The sequence below is a fragment of the Schistosoma mansoni genome, chromosome W, assembly GCF_000237925.1.
Source record: "Schistosoma mansoni strain Puerto Rico chromosome W, complete genome".
NCBI classification, from domain to species: Eukaryota; Metazoa; Platyhelminthes; class Trematoda; order Strigeidida; family Schistosomatidae; genus Schistosoma; species Schistosoma mansoni.
In genome coordinates this window covers 54,497,424-54,514,949 of record NC_031502.1, presented here as the reverse complement: position 1 = coordinate 54,514,949, position 17,526 = coordinate 54,497,424, and the positions used below count along the sequence as shown (strand labels likewise).

General features: G+C 38.0%; 1 protein-coding gene across 1 annotated transcript in view; it reads right to left on the bottom strand.

The window, feature by feature from the left end:
- The window catches only part of Smp_136520 (putative btf), a gene marked incomplete at its 5' end in the record, with an annotated part of 31,572 nt that extends 14,429 nt beyond the window's left edge, over positions 1–17,143 (bottom strand). The window contains 5 exons of the mRNA XM_018790182.1: positions 1,719–1,824; positions 5,337–5,442; positions 8,566–8,652; positions 11,031–11,166; positions 17,079–17,143. Of these exons, the coding sequence (XP_018655551.1) occupies positions 1,719–1,824; positions 5,337–5,442; positions 8,566–8,652; positions 11,031–11,166; positions 17,079–17,143 (500 nt within the window). The remainder of the gene's footprint in view (positions 1–1,718; positions 1,825–5,336; positions 5,443–8,565; positions 8,653–11,030; positions 11,167–17,078) is intronic.
- Between the last annotated feature and the right edge of the window lie 383 nt (positions 17,144–17,526).

Genomic DNA, 17,526 nt, shown 5'->3' with positions numbered 1-17,526 from the left:
GATAAAGACTGGGTTCATTTACTTGTTAATGAACATTTACCGAGTGGTTGCTAGTTGAATACCATCCTATATATACAGTGCTTCTACTGTCAATTGTTCTTTATGTGTGCCAAACCCTTTTTGAGTACTTTAATATTAATTATTCAAGTTAATTTATTTTACAAATAATTTTTTAAACTTAATAACGAATAGAGTTGAGATCATGAGTCAATTGAAGCTAGACCATCATGGAAAACCTGGAAACACTGGACGGCCGTTTCGTCCTATTGTGGAACTCCTCAGCAGTGCTCATCCACGAGCCCGCTTCACGAGATTCGAACCCAAGACCCATCAATTTCGCGCGCGAGCGCCTAACCACTAGACCACTGAGCCGGCATCCAACGGTTTTAATGTATAACTTCAAACGATCCACAAAATTGAGTGACGCATCCAACAATGTCTTCATTGAGTAACTATCTCACAATGGCTCAGTGGTCTGGTGGTTAAGCGCTCGCACTTAGGTCCGATTCCCAACAAACTGGAAAATAACTTGGCATTTATAACTATAAAGCTAGGACAACAAGTTATTGAAAATGGTAACTAGCCCTTATACTCTTTGTTCTTAAAAACAGCGAAAAACACCATTGTGAAAAAGGAAGAATAAATGGTATACAAATATATTCAAGGTCAAGGTGACTATAATTTAGTAGTCAAGTAATACTGCAGTTGGTTAGAAGGTTGCTTTGCTATTATCCATCAAGGGATTATTGAATGAAAACATGGAGGAGATATGAGGCATGTTAAATGATAATTGATGCTTATCGATGGTAGTTTAGGTGACTCGCACTCGAATCCATGATACTCTTGAAGTGACACTTGTTATGAGTTTCAATCCAGCAAGCAACATCAACTTCTTCATGAAAGAAGATACCTCATGTTGATTAGTGTTTACTAGCATGAAGCCTAGACCTAAAGCTTTCTAATGATGGCTTTCAACCATTTAATATCAAGCATACAGTGTGCAGAATGTTGAATCAACTACATTAGTTGTCAAATTAAAATTTGATTGACGGAATTCCATTGGCACTAAGGATACTGATACTAATTACTACTCAGTGATTAATCAAAAAACAACATATCACATTTTTTCACTAATTAATTCAAGCTCTCACCCCAAATTCGAAATGTAGTCATGAGAGAGTATTTTTTTTGTTTACTGAACACAGTAAAATTTATATCATTGAAGATTAGCAAAGCCCTGGAGAATGTTAATGGAAAACGGGAAAACTAAAACCTACATCAATATCACCTTATACCCATTTAACAAGTTAATAGCTACCTAGACTCGGCAGCTCAATGGATAATGTGTTGGTGTTTGAAGCGAAAGGTACTAAGTTTAAGTATGAATGTGAACATCAATGCTGGAATCTCAATATATCAAACCGGTGAGTCCTAGGTGGGACGAAATGCGAGTTCGGGATTCGATTGTCAGCTAGAACCTATTTTTACTAATAACAGTTACCTTTATTATCATAGGACGAGGAGCAACTAAGAACTATAGAGAACTTTTCTTTTCCACTCAGTCACCGAGACCAGGATTCAATACTTAATATTTTCTTATTCTCCATCAGTTTACATGATAGTGCAAATATGTTTGAGTAACTCCAAAGCCAGTTGTTTAAATGATATGTCAGAGATAAAAATTACATAACCAAAATCAAACTGTACTAAAAACTTACTTTAATCTGGATTCAGCTAATAATAAAGCATTTTGTAAACTAGGTTCACCAATACAAGTACGAGTGTAAAGTGACTGCAAAGCAGCAAGATGTGGTCTAGGATTACCTACACATAAAACGATAGAATTCGAAAACATAGTAGGATTAACCGTACAAGTGGTTAGAAATTGTTATAACTTCAAGATTTGTTACTCAATATGAAAATGTCAACACAACAGTGAATCCAAGGATAATCGAAAATTGAAGCAATTACTTTTTCAGACTGTTCCCAAAATTGGTGATTTAGACCCCCCCCCAACAATTAGAAAAACGAAACCTAGCCTATGATTGCTAAAATCCCTTTGTTTTACATACAGATTTGTTTTGTAGCCATTAGTGAATAAATTTAAACAATAACGATTTAAATGAATATAACACGCCCCCAAATATCCTAGTGCTGTCGAGGGTGGGTAGAGTCAGCTCTCCCGCTCGAAATGCTGTCACATGGACAAGCGTACACAGCCAATGACAGGGGAGTCCTACTCACTGACTTTCGCATCAGCAAATATCCAGCGATTTAACCGGGTTGGTGGACAAGGCGAGTCCACCTATGGGAGTTGGAAAACCCTGATTCAAAACCAATGGTGAACATGGGCTCCAGTATCCTGAGGGAACAAATGGCGTGTGAATCAATCGTTGGTCATCGGCTACCATGGGAATGCATCTCCTCACGATGCTCCACTGCCTTTTGGACCAGACCTTTACGTCGAAGGTTCCAGGTGTGGCCCCCTAAGAAAACCACCTGCTTCAGTTTGGGCACCAGGGCAGTATCACAGCCCTCACTCAAATCAAATGAGATTTGTGTGACGCATATGTATATGGTGCCCTCTTGAACCAGTATTTATGTGTTCAAATGAATAAATAAATCACCAAACAAAATTATATCATCTCCGTATTCTAAGTCGATAAGTGGACCTCCTGGTAGGAGATCAATTACTGAAAATTCAGTCGATGAGAATGCTATTTTCAGCAGTAGGTTTATGATGAAATTAAACAAAAATGGAGATATTGGACAGCTTTGTCGGACATCACTTGATGTTTCAAAATCAGATGACAGTTCGCCATAAGCTCTCACTCGACTGGTAGCGTTCGAGTAAAGAGCCTTCGCAAGTTTTATGTACTTCTGAGGCACGCCTTCCAATGACATACACTGCCACAGAACCTCTCGGTCTACAGAGTCAAATGCTGCTTTTAAGTGAAGAAAAACCACTATTGTCGGAAGCCAATTACCATATTAAATTAATCAACAATCCTACATTTCTTATTATTAACAATTATCGACTGAAAATCGAAACCTAACTCAAAGGCTAATTATCCATAAGATGAATCTCGCACTAAACCGTTATTAAGAGGGACGAAAAACTGGTTAAAACAAAAAGCGATCACATAGAAATACATTAACAATATGCTTAACAGTGGAGTTAAATAGTTGCTATTATTATCACATTCGCCTATGAAGTAAAATATCAGAGACAAGAGCACTAATTAAATTACAAGATTTCTTTACGGATATGTAATTCACTTTGAAAGTAAACTGTTTTAATTAATTAATACTTAGCCGAGTATTTACCTGTGCATTTAGTTTTGTGGGATAAAATCTGATAGCAAAGTCGTACTACTGGTCGTAGAGAGGTGTGATGGCAGTAAGGCGTTACTCTCGGACAACCAGCATCTACAGCGGTGCTGATTTCTCACAACGGAAGGAACCGGTTAGAAAAGGTCGACCCCGAAAATGTTACACTTCAGCTTATCCCACAGAATTCCGTCTTCAGTGATATGGCGTTTTGGAGTGCGGAGCTAACTCATCAAAAACTTCCCATAAAAAAGCAGTATATAGCCGGTCGCAAGTACTTATACCCTGGGCTTTGCGGTCACACTCCCAGATTGTCGCAGCAACCCTCAAGAATAATATCCTTCCATGGTGTGGACAACATTAAGTGACAGTCACCCTCATACCCTCAATAGTACGCAAGATTACCGGAGCTAACAATACTACCATGCTGTTTCGAAAGTATGACGGGTCATTACTTAAGCAAAATATCGATAAGTTGTAATTAACGTACGGCTAGAGATCGGGCGAAATCCTTAAACCATATGAACGCTTCGAGATGAATTTATCAAAATATATGTATATAAAAGGACAACATGTACAAAGAAAAATACAAGTGAATCCGTAAAATAAAGCAGCTGAAAAAATATTTCAACTGAACATCAAAGGTAAAGCGATAACTGCACTAATACAATCGATTGTGAGTCATGTCACATATTCTCTCCAATGTTAGTTTATATCTTCCCTTTACATCCAATCATATAATCAATTCCTTCATTAATTGATATCATATTACCCTGACTTGATATTGTTCATAGAATTTTTTTTCAAACTAATCCTACACTAACCAGTGTTACATGTTATGGTATGTAATATACTACTTATGTTGACGGATATAAGTAGTATGTGACACCAATCGGAAGTGGAATGTGATGTGTGTGCGAGAATGATAAAGATTGCTTGTCTGCTTAGTCAGACATGTAGATAGTCTGACAGGTGTCAGATGAGCTATATATTCCCCTATCCTTATTATTTATTATTATTGATTGATTGTTCATTTATTGTTGGATTGTGTCGGTTTCGGTGTGGAAACATATTAACATTCTAGTCAGGCTAATCTCGTGTTCTTGATCTGAGTTGTGTTGAAGTCCTGTAGAATAGACACTGGGTGGGAATCTAGTGTAGATATTCGTCTGAGATAAATTAACGTCCCATTCTTGTAAAAAGTAAGACGGACCGTTATAACAAAAAGCATGGCAGCAGAGGATTGAGAAGATTGAACTGAAGATAACAGGAATGTAAACAGGGAGTAATTGTCATAACAATAAAGATGAAGGAGTGATGAAGTTTGTAAGAGACAACTGATGAAAGATATCCAAATGATGTATTCAATGTATGGTTTTAATATTTTACGAAGAAACTGTGTAATTTAGCATCAAATAATAAATCTGGTTCCCCCCAATTGATTTCTCATTCACTATAATGGTATTCAGTAGTGGTTGAATATGTTAACACATTCAGACAACCATTACAAACTACTTCAATTCAAACAAGGAAAGGATTTTGGATAAAATTGAAAAAAAAAAAGGTTTTCGGAGTATAATTAATTTGAATAGTTGAATTCATGAGTTAATTGAAGCTAGACCACTATGGAAAACCTGGAAGAATCGGACAACCGTTTCATCCTAGTATGAGACTCCTCAATAGTGCGTATCCACGATCCCGCTCTCGACCGTTCAGTGCTTCCAGGTATTCTATAGTGATCTAGCTTTAATCAACTCATGAATTCAACTATTAAAATTACGACAATCTCCACAAAACCCCTTACTGGTATATATATAATCGTTGAATATCAATGCATTAAAATGAACAAAGAAAATGTGGGCTAAATCAATCATCACAGTTATGATATCACACTTAGATCCAATTTGTTTTTGGTTAACAATCAAAGTGAAAAACACGAAATAAAATCAATAACAATCAACTAGAGACAAAACATGGTGGTGTTTTTTGCTCTCTCTCTTTCTAACCTGATAATTCTGTTAGTCGTTCAGCTCTTCGATCTGAAGTGACAATAATGCCTAATTGACTGATAGGATTTTGATCGAAATATTCTCGAACAAATGTACAAGCAGCCTAGATTAATCCAACCCCCCATAATAATGAAGAAAAAAAAACAAGCAAAAGGAAATCCACAATAGAAATCATTCTTTAAGGGAGAAATATCAGTCAAAATTCATTTTATTAAATTAATTAGAAAATTTCGAAATACCCCATAAGGGTTAACAGGCATAAGTAAGTGAGTAATGATTAGTGATGTGAACAAGTAGTTAGACCTGGGAGAATAACTGGGAAATGGAACTTATTATTGTGTATTTATTTAAACACATAAATATTGGTACAAGGAAGCACCAGATAAATATGCGCCATACAAATCTCATTCGATTTGCTTGAGGGCTGTGATACTGCTCAGGTACCCGAACTGAAGCAGGTGGTTTTCTTAGGGGGCCACACCCGGAGCCTTTGACCGAAAGATCTGATCCACAAGGCAGTGGAGCATCGTGAGGAGATGCAGTCCCATGGTAGCCGGTGATCAACGATTGATTTATATGTCATTTGTTCCTTCAGGATACTGGAGCCCATGTGCACCATTGGTTTGGAATCAGGGTTTTCCAACTCCCATAGGTGGACTTGCTTTGTCCACCAACCCGGTTAAAGCTCCGGACATTCGCTTTTCGTCCTCTCACTTTCGTAAACAACACCCCCGCCACGAGAAGGTAGTGAGTAGGACTTCCCTGACAGAGGCTATATATTCGCTGGCCATGTGAGAGCATTTGGAGAGGGAGAGCGGACTCTCCCCACTCTCGGCCGTACCAGGGCATTTGGGGGCTATTATTGTGTAACTATTGTGAGTATCTTTTGACAAGATTTTTTTTACTGGATAGGGTTATTAACCCTACGCTTACCTCTCCTCTTTTATTCCAGTTTGGGATCAACAGTAACTCTAGAATGTAACCAAATGGAGCTTTAGTATATCTTTCTTTATTAGACGTTACATATTCTTTGATTATTATGATTTCGATTAATAACATAAAGTTTAGACAAGATTGATGAATGACATCCGAAAGTTATTTAGATTCCAATCACCGAGATCATTTCAAATACAATATTTTTAAAAGTAATGTTTTTTTAGATATTCAGCCCCTAATATCTGTTAACCTATTTCTTTAAATATTGACAAATACTCATACAGATTATTATGTAATCGAACTAAGTAAATGAATAAATAGTATAGTCCCCGAATGCCCTGGTACGGCATAGAGTGAAGAGAGTCCGCTCTCTCCCTTGAAATGCTCTCACACGGCCACGCGTATACATCCTCTGTCAGGAAAGTTCTACTCACTGCCTTCTCGTGGCAGGGTGGGGTGTTGTTTCCGAAATTGAGAGGATGAAAAGCGAATGTCCGGAGCTTTAACCGGGTTGGTGGACAAGGCGAGTCCACCTAGGGGAGTTGGAAGACCTTGATTCCAAATCAATGGTGCACATGGGCTCCAGTATCCTGAAGGAACAAATGACGTGTGAATCAATCGTTGGTCACTGGCTACCATGAGACTGCATCTCCTTACGATGTTCCACTGCCTTGTGGATCAGATCTTTAGATCAAAGGCTCGGGGTGTGGCCCCTAAGAAAACCACCTGCTTCAGTTTGGGCACCCGGGCAGTATCAAAGCCCTCACACAAAATGTGTGGTGCATATGTATCTGGTGCACCTTTGTACTGATATGTATGTGTTTAAATAAATAAATAAATAATACCGTCTTATATATACCTACTTATATGTAAATTATAATTTCTTATTTGTGATAAGTTGTGGTCATGCAATTGATGTGTATAATTGCTATGTCGGGGTAAATATTAAGTACAGTTGAGCCCTCAGAACAATCCTACCGAGAGTCATAGTTGATATTTTTATTGTATAATTACTAAATACATAATCAGTTGTATTTTGTATTAGCTTAGTTGTAAGTTTTAGCTTGTTGTGTTTTAGTTTTTCCCAGGCTATTGTTAACTTATTACGAACTTATCATTCAATCCTTTTTCACTTGTAACGTGGTTGAGATTTCGCTTCCTATTATTGTATGAGTAATTTGTAAATTCGACCTGTGTAATCGAACGTTGTCTGTTTGCTGAGTAGTTCTGTGTTCCGGCTATCGGGAAAGCAAGTGATGGAAATTGCATTCTGGACCAATAGTCAATTAGTGTTACTCTTAGCTATGATTTCGTATCTATCGTATCTTTGGTTAGCCGAAGGTCGTTGATACTAGATAGACAGTTTAAAAGAGCTAACCAGTACAACTGCTCTCCTGTCTTATGTGCCGATCTCATGCGTCCCAAATAACATAAATAAAGAAATATGTTTCTTTACACTGACACATACATAATGCTGTGAAACTGTTGACTTGATATGACGATACAATAACAGAAGGTGAATTTATTCGGTGTTTTCGTTTTCTTACTGGTCAGTGAAGAGTAGGCCAACAAGAATTAGGATACATAGTCATCGTTCAAAAGCCATCATGTCATTGGTTAAAGAGGGAGTCATTTGTTTATTAGACAGAAGCTGAATTAGTAATAAGCCAACTCTATGATAATAACCTCTAACTAGTAAGGATACAGACAAGTTAGGTTCATAACAACAAGCATCTACATGTATAAAGTATTGATTCACAAAGGTACGTGTACTTAGCTGATCATCGAATAACTGGATTTGGCTTAAGAAGAAGGTTATAATAAAATACGTGAGCACTGTTGTAAACAGATCGAAACCCATATGAAATGGTTGTGCAGTGAGAGTTCGTATTGAAAAATCACCTTAAAGTTATCTCTTTTTTGTAAGTTGTATTCATCCCAAAATAATGTCGTCTTGAGTACAATTAAAAACGAGAAAGCACTGGACCATTGTTGCATCCTAGCGTGAGGTTCCTAAGTAGTCCTTACCCACTACCCCTATTAGGGACTGAACCCAATGAGCTTCGAGTCTTATCTCAAAAACCTGATCATTAGAATCATTGAGTTGGTAATTAATGATACAATTTCAACTTTAAACTATTCGAAATATAGAGTAACATTCATCCAATCCTGTTAGTGACAACAGTTTCACTTCAAACATGTTTGAACTCACCCCCTCCATCAGTTTTTCATAGTTTAGCATTTAACTCAAACAAGGCATTGAATATATATTTTAGAAATAATTACTCACCTTTACAGTACATATTAAACGATTCGGTTTTAAATCTTGTTCATTCATTGCTTGTGATAGATCAATAATCAGGAATAAATGCCTCATCTAGAAATAAAAAACGAAAAGAATTCACATGTAAACATGGAATAAACTGATACTATATATAAGTGGTTAATAGAAGAGCAGCTTATAATGTATGCCTTATGTCGTTATCCTGTATGAAGCCACTTATCTAGTAACAAGTTAATTAGTACATTTCAGTAACCAAGGTTGAGAACTACAATTCAAAACATAAAGGTTCTCTTCTATTGCAGTCATTTCACTACGTTTTTAACTAACCAGTATTTAGTTATAATATGGTATTCTAGTGAGAAGCAGTGACCAGTGGAGTTCAAAAACCAGGTCTGTTGTGAGATAGGAACTCAGTGAAGACAATTAGTGAACGGTTGATCAGATTTCGTGGATTGGTTGAAGTTAGACATAAACACCATGGGATGCCGGTCCAGTGGTCTATCGGTTAAGTGCTCTGGCGCGTGACTGGTAGGTCCTGGGTTCGAATCTCACGAGACGAGGTCGTGGGTGCGCACAGCTGAGGAGTCCCATAATAGGACGAAACGGCCGTCCAGTGCTTCCAGGTTTTCCATGGTGGTCTAGCTTCAATTGACTCACGCTTTCAACTATGAAAAATACTAAATCTCCACAAAAACCCCTATTGATTAGTTGGCATTTATTAACACATAGTTATCTTAATCTAAATATTTTATGGCTGTTATTGTCTTTTGATAATACAATTCATTAATCAAATGAACGTTCAAGACTTCAATGTCAAGTTATCCAGCAAGTATCAAGGCTGATCATATTATAGTGGATATTGAACTCGAAGTGCGCACTGTATTGAATATTTCAACTATTTAGTTGATATTCCAAGTTATCGCAGAAATCATCTGCTTGGAATATATAGTTATTATTATTATTTTTTATTAATACCAGATTAATTCTATAAGCTTATAGTCAACAGACGATTAGATTAACATAAAAATCGGATTATGAAAAGTGAGATGAACCATCTCTTTTGTTCTGTGTGCGATTCTACTACTGTGTAGCGAGAATATCTGGACAAAATCAATTTCAGGATTACCGCTTGAATTCTGTGATACGATTCAATAAAAATAATATAGATGGGCATATTAGAATCTGGCATCGGGAAGAACAAACAACTTTCATAGTTAATTGTTCACTTCAATATTCGTAAATGGTTTCCGAAATTACTTACTTACGCCTGTTACCCCTCACAAAGGAGCATAGGCAGCCACCCAACAGTATTCTCCATCCAACCCTGTCCTGGGCAATCCTTTCCAGTTCTTTCAAGTTAACATTCATCCTTTTCATATATGCTTCTATTTCCCGGCGTAATGTGTTCTGTGGTTTCCCTCTTTTCCAATTCCCTTTCGAATTCCAAGTTAGGGCTTGTCTCGCAATGCAGTTTGGTGATTTCCTCAATGTATGTCCTATCCACTTCCAACGTCTCTTCCTAATTTCCTCTTCAGTTGAAACATGGTTTGTTCTCCTCCATAAAACGCTGTTGCTGATAGTATCCGGCCGATGAATGTTGAGTATTTTGCGTAGACAACTGTTTATAATTACTTGTACCTTCTTGACGATGGTTGTAGTAGTTCTCCACGTTTCAGGTCCGTATAGTAGTACTAACTGTCTTGACGTTCGTATTGAAGATTGTGACTTTGATATTCGTTGACAATTGTTTTGAGTTCCATATATTGTTCAATTGTAGAAATGCTGCCCTTGCTTTGCCAATCCTCGCCTTGACATCTGCATCCGTTCCTCCTTGTTTATCAATGATGCTTCCCAGGTACGTGAATGTTTCCACATCTTCCAGAGTTTCGCCATCAAGTGTGATTGGGTTGGTGTTCTCCGTGTTGTATTTGAGAATCTTGCTTTTTCCTTTGTGAATGTGGAGGCCTATCGATGCAGAGGCTGCTTCTACATTTGCTGTCTTCATCTGCATTTGTTCGTGTGTATGAGAGAGGAGGGCTAGGTCATCTACGAAGTCCAAATCGTCTAATTGATTCTAAGATGTCTGATTTCTAAAATATTGTGCACAATTCATCATCCAACAAGAGTGAACAAAAGTTGGATAGAATTAGAAAGGAAGGCCCAGGACAGAGTGGGTTGGAGAATGCTGGTCGGTGTCCTATGCTCCATTGGGAGTAACAGGCGTAGGTAAGTAAGTAAGCATCGGTAGTAACACAAACTTTGAATGGTTGTGTTTGAAATTCTGTTCAGATACAATAATGGATTAATAAATGAAGAAAACTTCGAATGTACCTATTCCAAATGAATATATGATTATATAAGCGACGTCCTTTAGAAATTAATCACTCAAAAAACAATTTAAGTCTATTTCTTCGATAATAGTTTCTTAATTTTATATATACACACACACATAGATAGAGAAAGAAACTAACCATTCCTAATCGTACAAATCCAGTAGATCCAACACCAATACGTCTTCGTTTTTTTCTTATTTGTGTATGTGCATCGTGTATTAACTGTTCCAGTGTTGTCACCAAACGTCCTGATTCATCTTCACGAATAGCACTCCTTTTAATGATAATAATAATAATAATGTTACTTAATAGATCGGACTACTTCAAAAGTAAAAAGAAACAACTGATTGATAGCTAATAACTAGTATGGACAGTTCTAGACAAATAGATTAAAGAATACAAGATGGTCAATACGGACAATTATATTCTGAATTCATTTAGTATTGTTTGTTTGAATCTTCCCATCGGTGTTAAGACTGCAACTGAATTAAGGCTATATCGAGGCAATACGCACAGTATGCACATATGCCAATTAAAGACTGACCAGTAGCAGTCTTAACACATCGATGGGAAGATTCAAACAAACAATACTAAATGAATTTAAACTTCACCCCATTGCACAAGCAAGTGGTTATCACGACTCAGTGGTCGAGTGGATAACGCGATGGCGTTTGAAGCAAAAAGCACTAGGTTCGAGTCCCAGAGTGAACATCAACTCTGAGATGCAGGTACATCCAGCTGACGAGTCCCAAATAGGACGAAACGCGCATCAAACTGGATTCCACTGCTAGTCACTATCCAACTTTGCTTACATTTATATTCTGATTTAATGAATTGTAGAACGACTTAAAGATCCGAAATTAAAAACTGAATAGAATCAATTCTGTCCACTATTTTTATTTCTAAAATAACATAGTAAAGCTAATCATAGCGTTTGTTCGTATGTTAAACCGATCATGGGATTACTCAGATTTTGTTGATAGTATACAAAAGTTTTAACAGTCAGTCACACCTCCGTACAGTCGGTAGTACTGTGGTGTGGTCTACTTATATCCATATAAGTAGTATATGGTGTGGGTCAGACATAGAATGTATTTTGGCAGAAGACCGGTGAGGAAAGAACTGAAATGAAACGCAAACGTCTGGAAAATGCATGAGCAATGGAATAAGAGAAGAAACAGTGAAGATTGAAACAATTGGTTGTTAATTTGCAAATTGACTGTTCATTGTTTGGTAATCAGAATTTATTGAGATAGTCTGTAATCTTTGCTTAAATACATTCGATTGTCCCCAACTAGTGTTTTGTTCACTACATTTGGTGTCGCTGCCAACCAGGAGGAGGAAGGGTGCTGTTCTGCGGACGCCGCTGCGGGTCTGGAGTTGAGGTGCTAGTTGGGGCAGTCTGGTGTGGAGAGTTGGCGTCGGGTGGAGTGTTCTGGCGGGGCGGCGTTGGCTGTAGCGGGTGCTGTCGACAGAGAGGAGCAGTGGGACGTGCGGCTGCTGGGCGGACATCGGATGTAGATGGCTCAGCAGGCCGGTGGAGTACGGGTGTTGAACGTCCCAGGTGCCGGGTGGATGCGGATGTTGGTGCCCCGGCAGGTCGACGGAGCTATGGAGGTCAGCGCGCCGCAGACTCGACATTCTGACGGAGAGTTTGGCACAGACTGCAGTGAAAGAAGATAGTGGCATGGCGAGCAGAACCACCGCATGAACGAGTGCTTTAAAGGGGGGACGAGTGTGGTGTGGTCTACTTATATCCATATAAGTAGTATATGGTGTGGGTCAGACATAGAATGTATTTTGGCAGAAGACCGATGAGGAAAGAACTGAAATGAAACGCAAACGTCTGGAAAATGCATGAGCAATGGAATAAGAGAAGAAACAGTGAAGATTGAAACAATTGGTTGTTAATTTGCAAATTGACTGTTCATTGTTTGGTAATCAGAATTTATTGAGATAGTCTGTAATCTTTGCTTAAATACATTCGATTGTCCCCAACCAGTCGTGTTCTGTTCACTACAGTACGACTTCGCCTTTGGACCTTGGGTTTGCTGCTTTTAGTCTTACCGTTCTTCAACCGACCTGTCTGGCATGGTAGGACCTTGAGGAACGATTGTTTCAGCTAGTATAGCTCAATTGGTTCATCGCGATAGGCAAGCCCGACCACCACTTCAAGGTAGCAGCAACGGTCGGGAAGTTTTACCAGTAAAGGTAACCAAGTATTACTATCGAATCCAATTTTTAGCACGGCGATTACACTTCTCTAGCTGACTTCCACTACTCCTAGTTCGCTTATTTTCTGTATGCTTGAAAACTATCCTTTAATTAGCATACATACTGAGTTGTACCGTTTCAACTTATTCTTCCTACACTTTGTCTTCTTCTCGTATTAACAGCTAATTGTTAAAGTCTTGTGTGTCAGCTTCTGGTATCGAGTTTACAATAAAACTATTCATTTTTGGAATAGATCAATCGTTCTTTTATTCACAAGTATTGTAGGTTAACCGCAAACCCCTAATAAACAGTCGTTTTTTACCAAAAATTAACAATATTAAAGATCTATCAATTGATATTCATATAACTGTAAATTCATGGACTCCATACACATATACAACAATAAACTTGTTTACTAATTAAATATGTTCATAAAACATTGTTTTATCCATCTGTTTTTAAGAAAAGCAAGGAACTTAAACCTGGAAATACTGAATGGCCTCTTTGTCTCATTATGCGACTCCTCAACAGTATGATAAATCTTGCTAATTGAACACTATACTCGGATTTTAAGCTAGTCTCATAGCCCCCAAGCATTATCTACACAACGACTTGAACACGAGAGAAAAGGCGCAAAATATGCGAGAAGTACTTTACTCTAAAGATTTATTTATGTACAGAAAATATAGGGTTTTTATAGTATTTTAGAAGTCCTAGGGTTTTCCCGGGAAATTCTGGAATCCTACTAAACATAGTAGCAGTGTAGTAGTAATCAGCCAATCAGAAACTCTACATATGACTTATCACTTTTGCGATGTTTCTAGCATAACTTCTACTGAACGCTGATTGGCTAAAATGCCTCTTAGTGTTTCCTGAGCCTTTCTTGTATTTTGCGAAAAGTTTTCTGGATCACCCCAACACAGTAAGCATCTACAACCTCACGATTGGGAATTCAGTTCCAAGCACAAAGGTGCAGTCAAACACACATTAGTACTAAATAAAGTGTTGATTATTATCATCACTTCACCACCGAATTTCCAAACACCATTCAATCTGGTTATATAAGGGACAGTTATAGTTAATTATGAGCTATTATACTTGCATACTTTATTGATATGGGACATTAAGTGGACATAAACAAAGTTTTTTGAATCTTTTCACTGAATACCGACTAATTTGTAGTATAGTTTACTCAAAAAAGGTTTACGTATATCTGAACTCATCTGACAAAAAACTGGGCTCTATGTTTATAAGAAATTTTTGTAACCTCAACATGGTTATAAATTAAAATAGACGGCACCACAGCAGATTACAAATAACCCGTTATTCTGTCTTCTTCCAAAGCTTTCATTGATTACTTCCCAATTTTCGTTGTCTTTTTGTCACGGAATAACTGTACCATTCTATTTATTCCTACCTAATTGTTATTGACATTCGACTTTTAATTGAAAATTTGACCAGTTTTTTTGAAATAGATATTCTGAAATTCGTTAATTCCATAACTATATGTTCCAAATCGTTCATTCATTCATTAATATCTTATATTTAATTTTCTTACTTATTTGAACACATAAATATTGGTACAAAGAGGCACCGAATACATATGCAACACAAAAGTCACTTGATTTGTATGTGGAGTGGGATATTGCCCACGTGCCTAAACCCAAACAGGTGGTTTTCTTAGGTGGACACACCTGGAGCATCCGACGTAAAGGTATGATCCACAAGGCAGTGGAGCATTGTAAGGAGATGCATTCCCATGGTAGTCGGTGATCAACGATTGGTTCATACACCATTTGTTCCCACAGAATCCTGAGGCCCATGTGCACCATTGATTTGGAATCAGGGTTTTTTAACTCCCCTAGTTGGATATTCCGTATCCACCAACCCAGTTAAAGCGCCGAACATTCGCTTTCCGTCCTCTCAAGTTCGTAAATAACACCCCTAATGAGAGAATGCAGTGAGTAGGACTTTCCTGGCAGTGGCTGTGTACGCGTGGCCATGTGAGAGCATTTCGAGAGAGAAAGTTGACTCTCGCCACCCGAAAATTAAAATTACTCCATCCACCTTTTAATTACTGTGTTAACTTTTCATTATCATTTTCATAAATACTTTCAGAATTTGTAATGTTATTATCTAAAACATCATCGAGGAACACACCTATCGATGTATAAATGACAAATAAGATTGACTCTGTGGAGAGTTTCCTTTTAAAAGAATCCATTCTCAATTCTGTACAATCGCAAAACATACTTTTTTCTCAATAATAAACAGTATTATATTCTGATGGTTGAGATCATGAATCAATAGAAGCTAGACCACCCATAGAAAACCTGGAAGCACTGGACGACCGTTTTGTCCTACTATGGGACTCCTCAGCAGTGCGCATCTACGATCCCGCCTCGCGAGAATCGAATCCAGGATCTATCCGTTTCGCGCGCGAGCACTTAACCACTAGACCACTGAGCCGGCATCTAACCATGTTAATATCTAACTTCAATCGATCCACAAAATTGAGCGACACATCCACCAATGTCTTCAGTGAGTTACAATCTCACAACAGACTATCAAAATTACTATAATATCCACAAAACCCCTTCTGACAATATTATATTTGTTGCAAAAAAATCGATAAATTACTAAAAATAGTAACAAAATGGTTATACTTAGTAAATGACTATTATTTTAACAAGCATATTATTGTTTGTCATTACGGTTGGTCTAACTTATACCGGTTTCAAGATTTCAATGATATTGATTATTGAACGCAGAAATCTGAACTGAATCAATCTTTCACCTTTTCTGTTTATTATCATTACTTTATTTATTTATTTAAACACATAAATATCGGGTGCAAGGGGGACACCAGATATATATGCGCCACACAAAACAATGAGAATGGGAAGAGAAAAAGGGGTAAGGTGGGAGGAAGAAGGAACAACAAGAACCACAGAGAGTATGTTACTGTAATAATAAGAGTAATAATAAATTCAGATTCAATAAAAAGAACGGGTTTTATGAAGAATATTTCTTTACTCTTTCTTTCATTTATCTGTAAAGGTTATCAATAGTAAGTCAATCAGCTAAAAAAACACATCAAAATCACACAATGATCATAAATGTAAGATAGTTTGTAATTTGTGTTTAAATAGATTCGATTGTCCCCACCCGTGTTTTGTTCACTACATTTGGTGTCGCTGCCAACCAGGAGGGGGAAGGGCGATGCTCTGCGGACGCCGTTGCGAGTCTGGAGTTGAGGTGCTAGTTGGGGCAGTCTGGTGCGGAGAGGTGGCGTCGAGTGGAGTATTCTGGCGGGGCGGCGTTCGCTGTAGAAGGTGCTGTCGACGGAGAGAAGAGGTGGGACGTGCGGCTGCTGAGTGGACATCGGATTTAGATGGCTAAGCAGGCCGGTGGAGTACGTGTGTTGAACGTCCCAGGTGCCGGGTGGATGTAGGATGTTGGTCCCCGGAAGGTCGACGGAGCTATGGAGGTCGGCGCGCCGCAGACTCGACAATCTGACGGAGAGTTTATCACAGACTGCAGTGAAAGAAGAAAGTGCCATGGCGAGCAGAACCACCGCATGAACGAATGATTTAAAGGGGGGACGAGTGTGGTGTGGTCTACTTATATCCATATAAATAGTATATGATGATGGTTAGACATAGGATGTATTTTGGCAGAAGACCGATAAGGAAAAAACTGAAATGAAGTGCAATTGGTAGGAAAATGCACAAACAATGAAATTAGAGAAGATGGATTGATATTTACAGAAGGAACAGTGAAGTTTGAGACAATTAATTGTTATTTTGCAAATTAACTGTTTGCTGTATGGTGATCAGATCTTAGTAAGATAGTTTATAATTTGTGCTTAAATAGATTCGATTGTCCCCACCAATGTCTTTTTCACTACAAAACCTTTTCTAAATGGTTTATTGAATATTATCGACGGTTAAAAAAAAGAAACAAACGTACCATGTTTTTTCGTAACCTGATTCCCATCGGAATTCTCGTTTACCACCACCACCGTCATGTAGCATAGTGGACATGAATGTGAAGATAAAAAAGTAGTATATGTAGAATCGCTGCTAATTTATTAGCATAAAACCTAAAATGAAATAAGATTTTTTTAGCAAAGGTTTGTATACACAAGATTTTCGGGATAATCAAAAGCACAAAAGATCAAATTTATAGTAATCCCAAGTGATTGAGTTGACTATCATATAATTTTCATAGTTGAAAGCGTGAGTCAATTGAAGCTAGACCACCATGGAAAACCTGGAAGCACTGGACGGCCGTTTCGTCCTATTTTGGTACCCCTCAGCAGTGAGCATCCACGACCTTACCCCGCGAGGTTCGAACCCAGGACCTACCATTCACGCGCCAGAGCACGTAACCGATAGACCACTGAGCCGGCATCCAT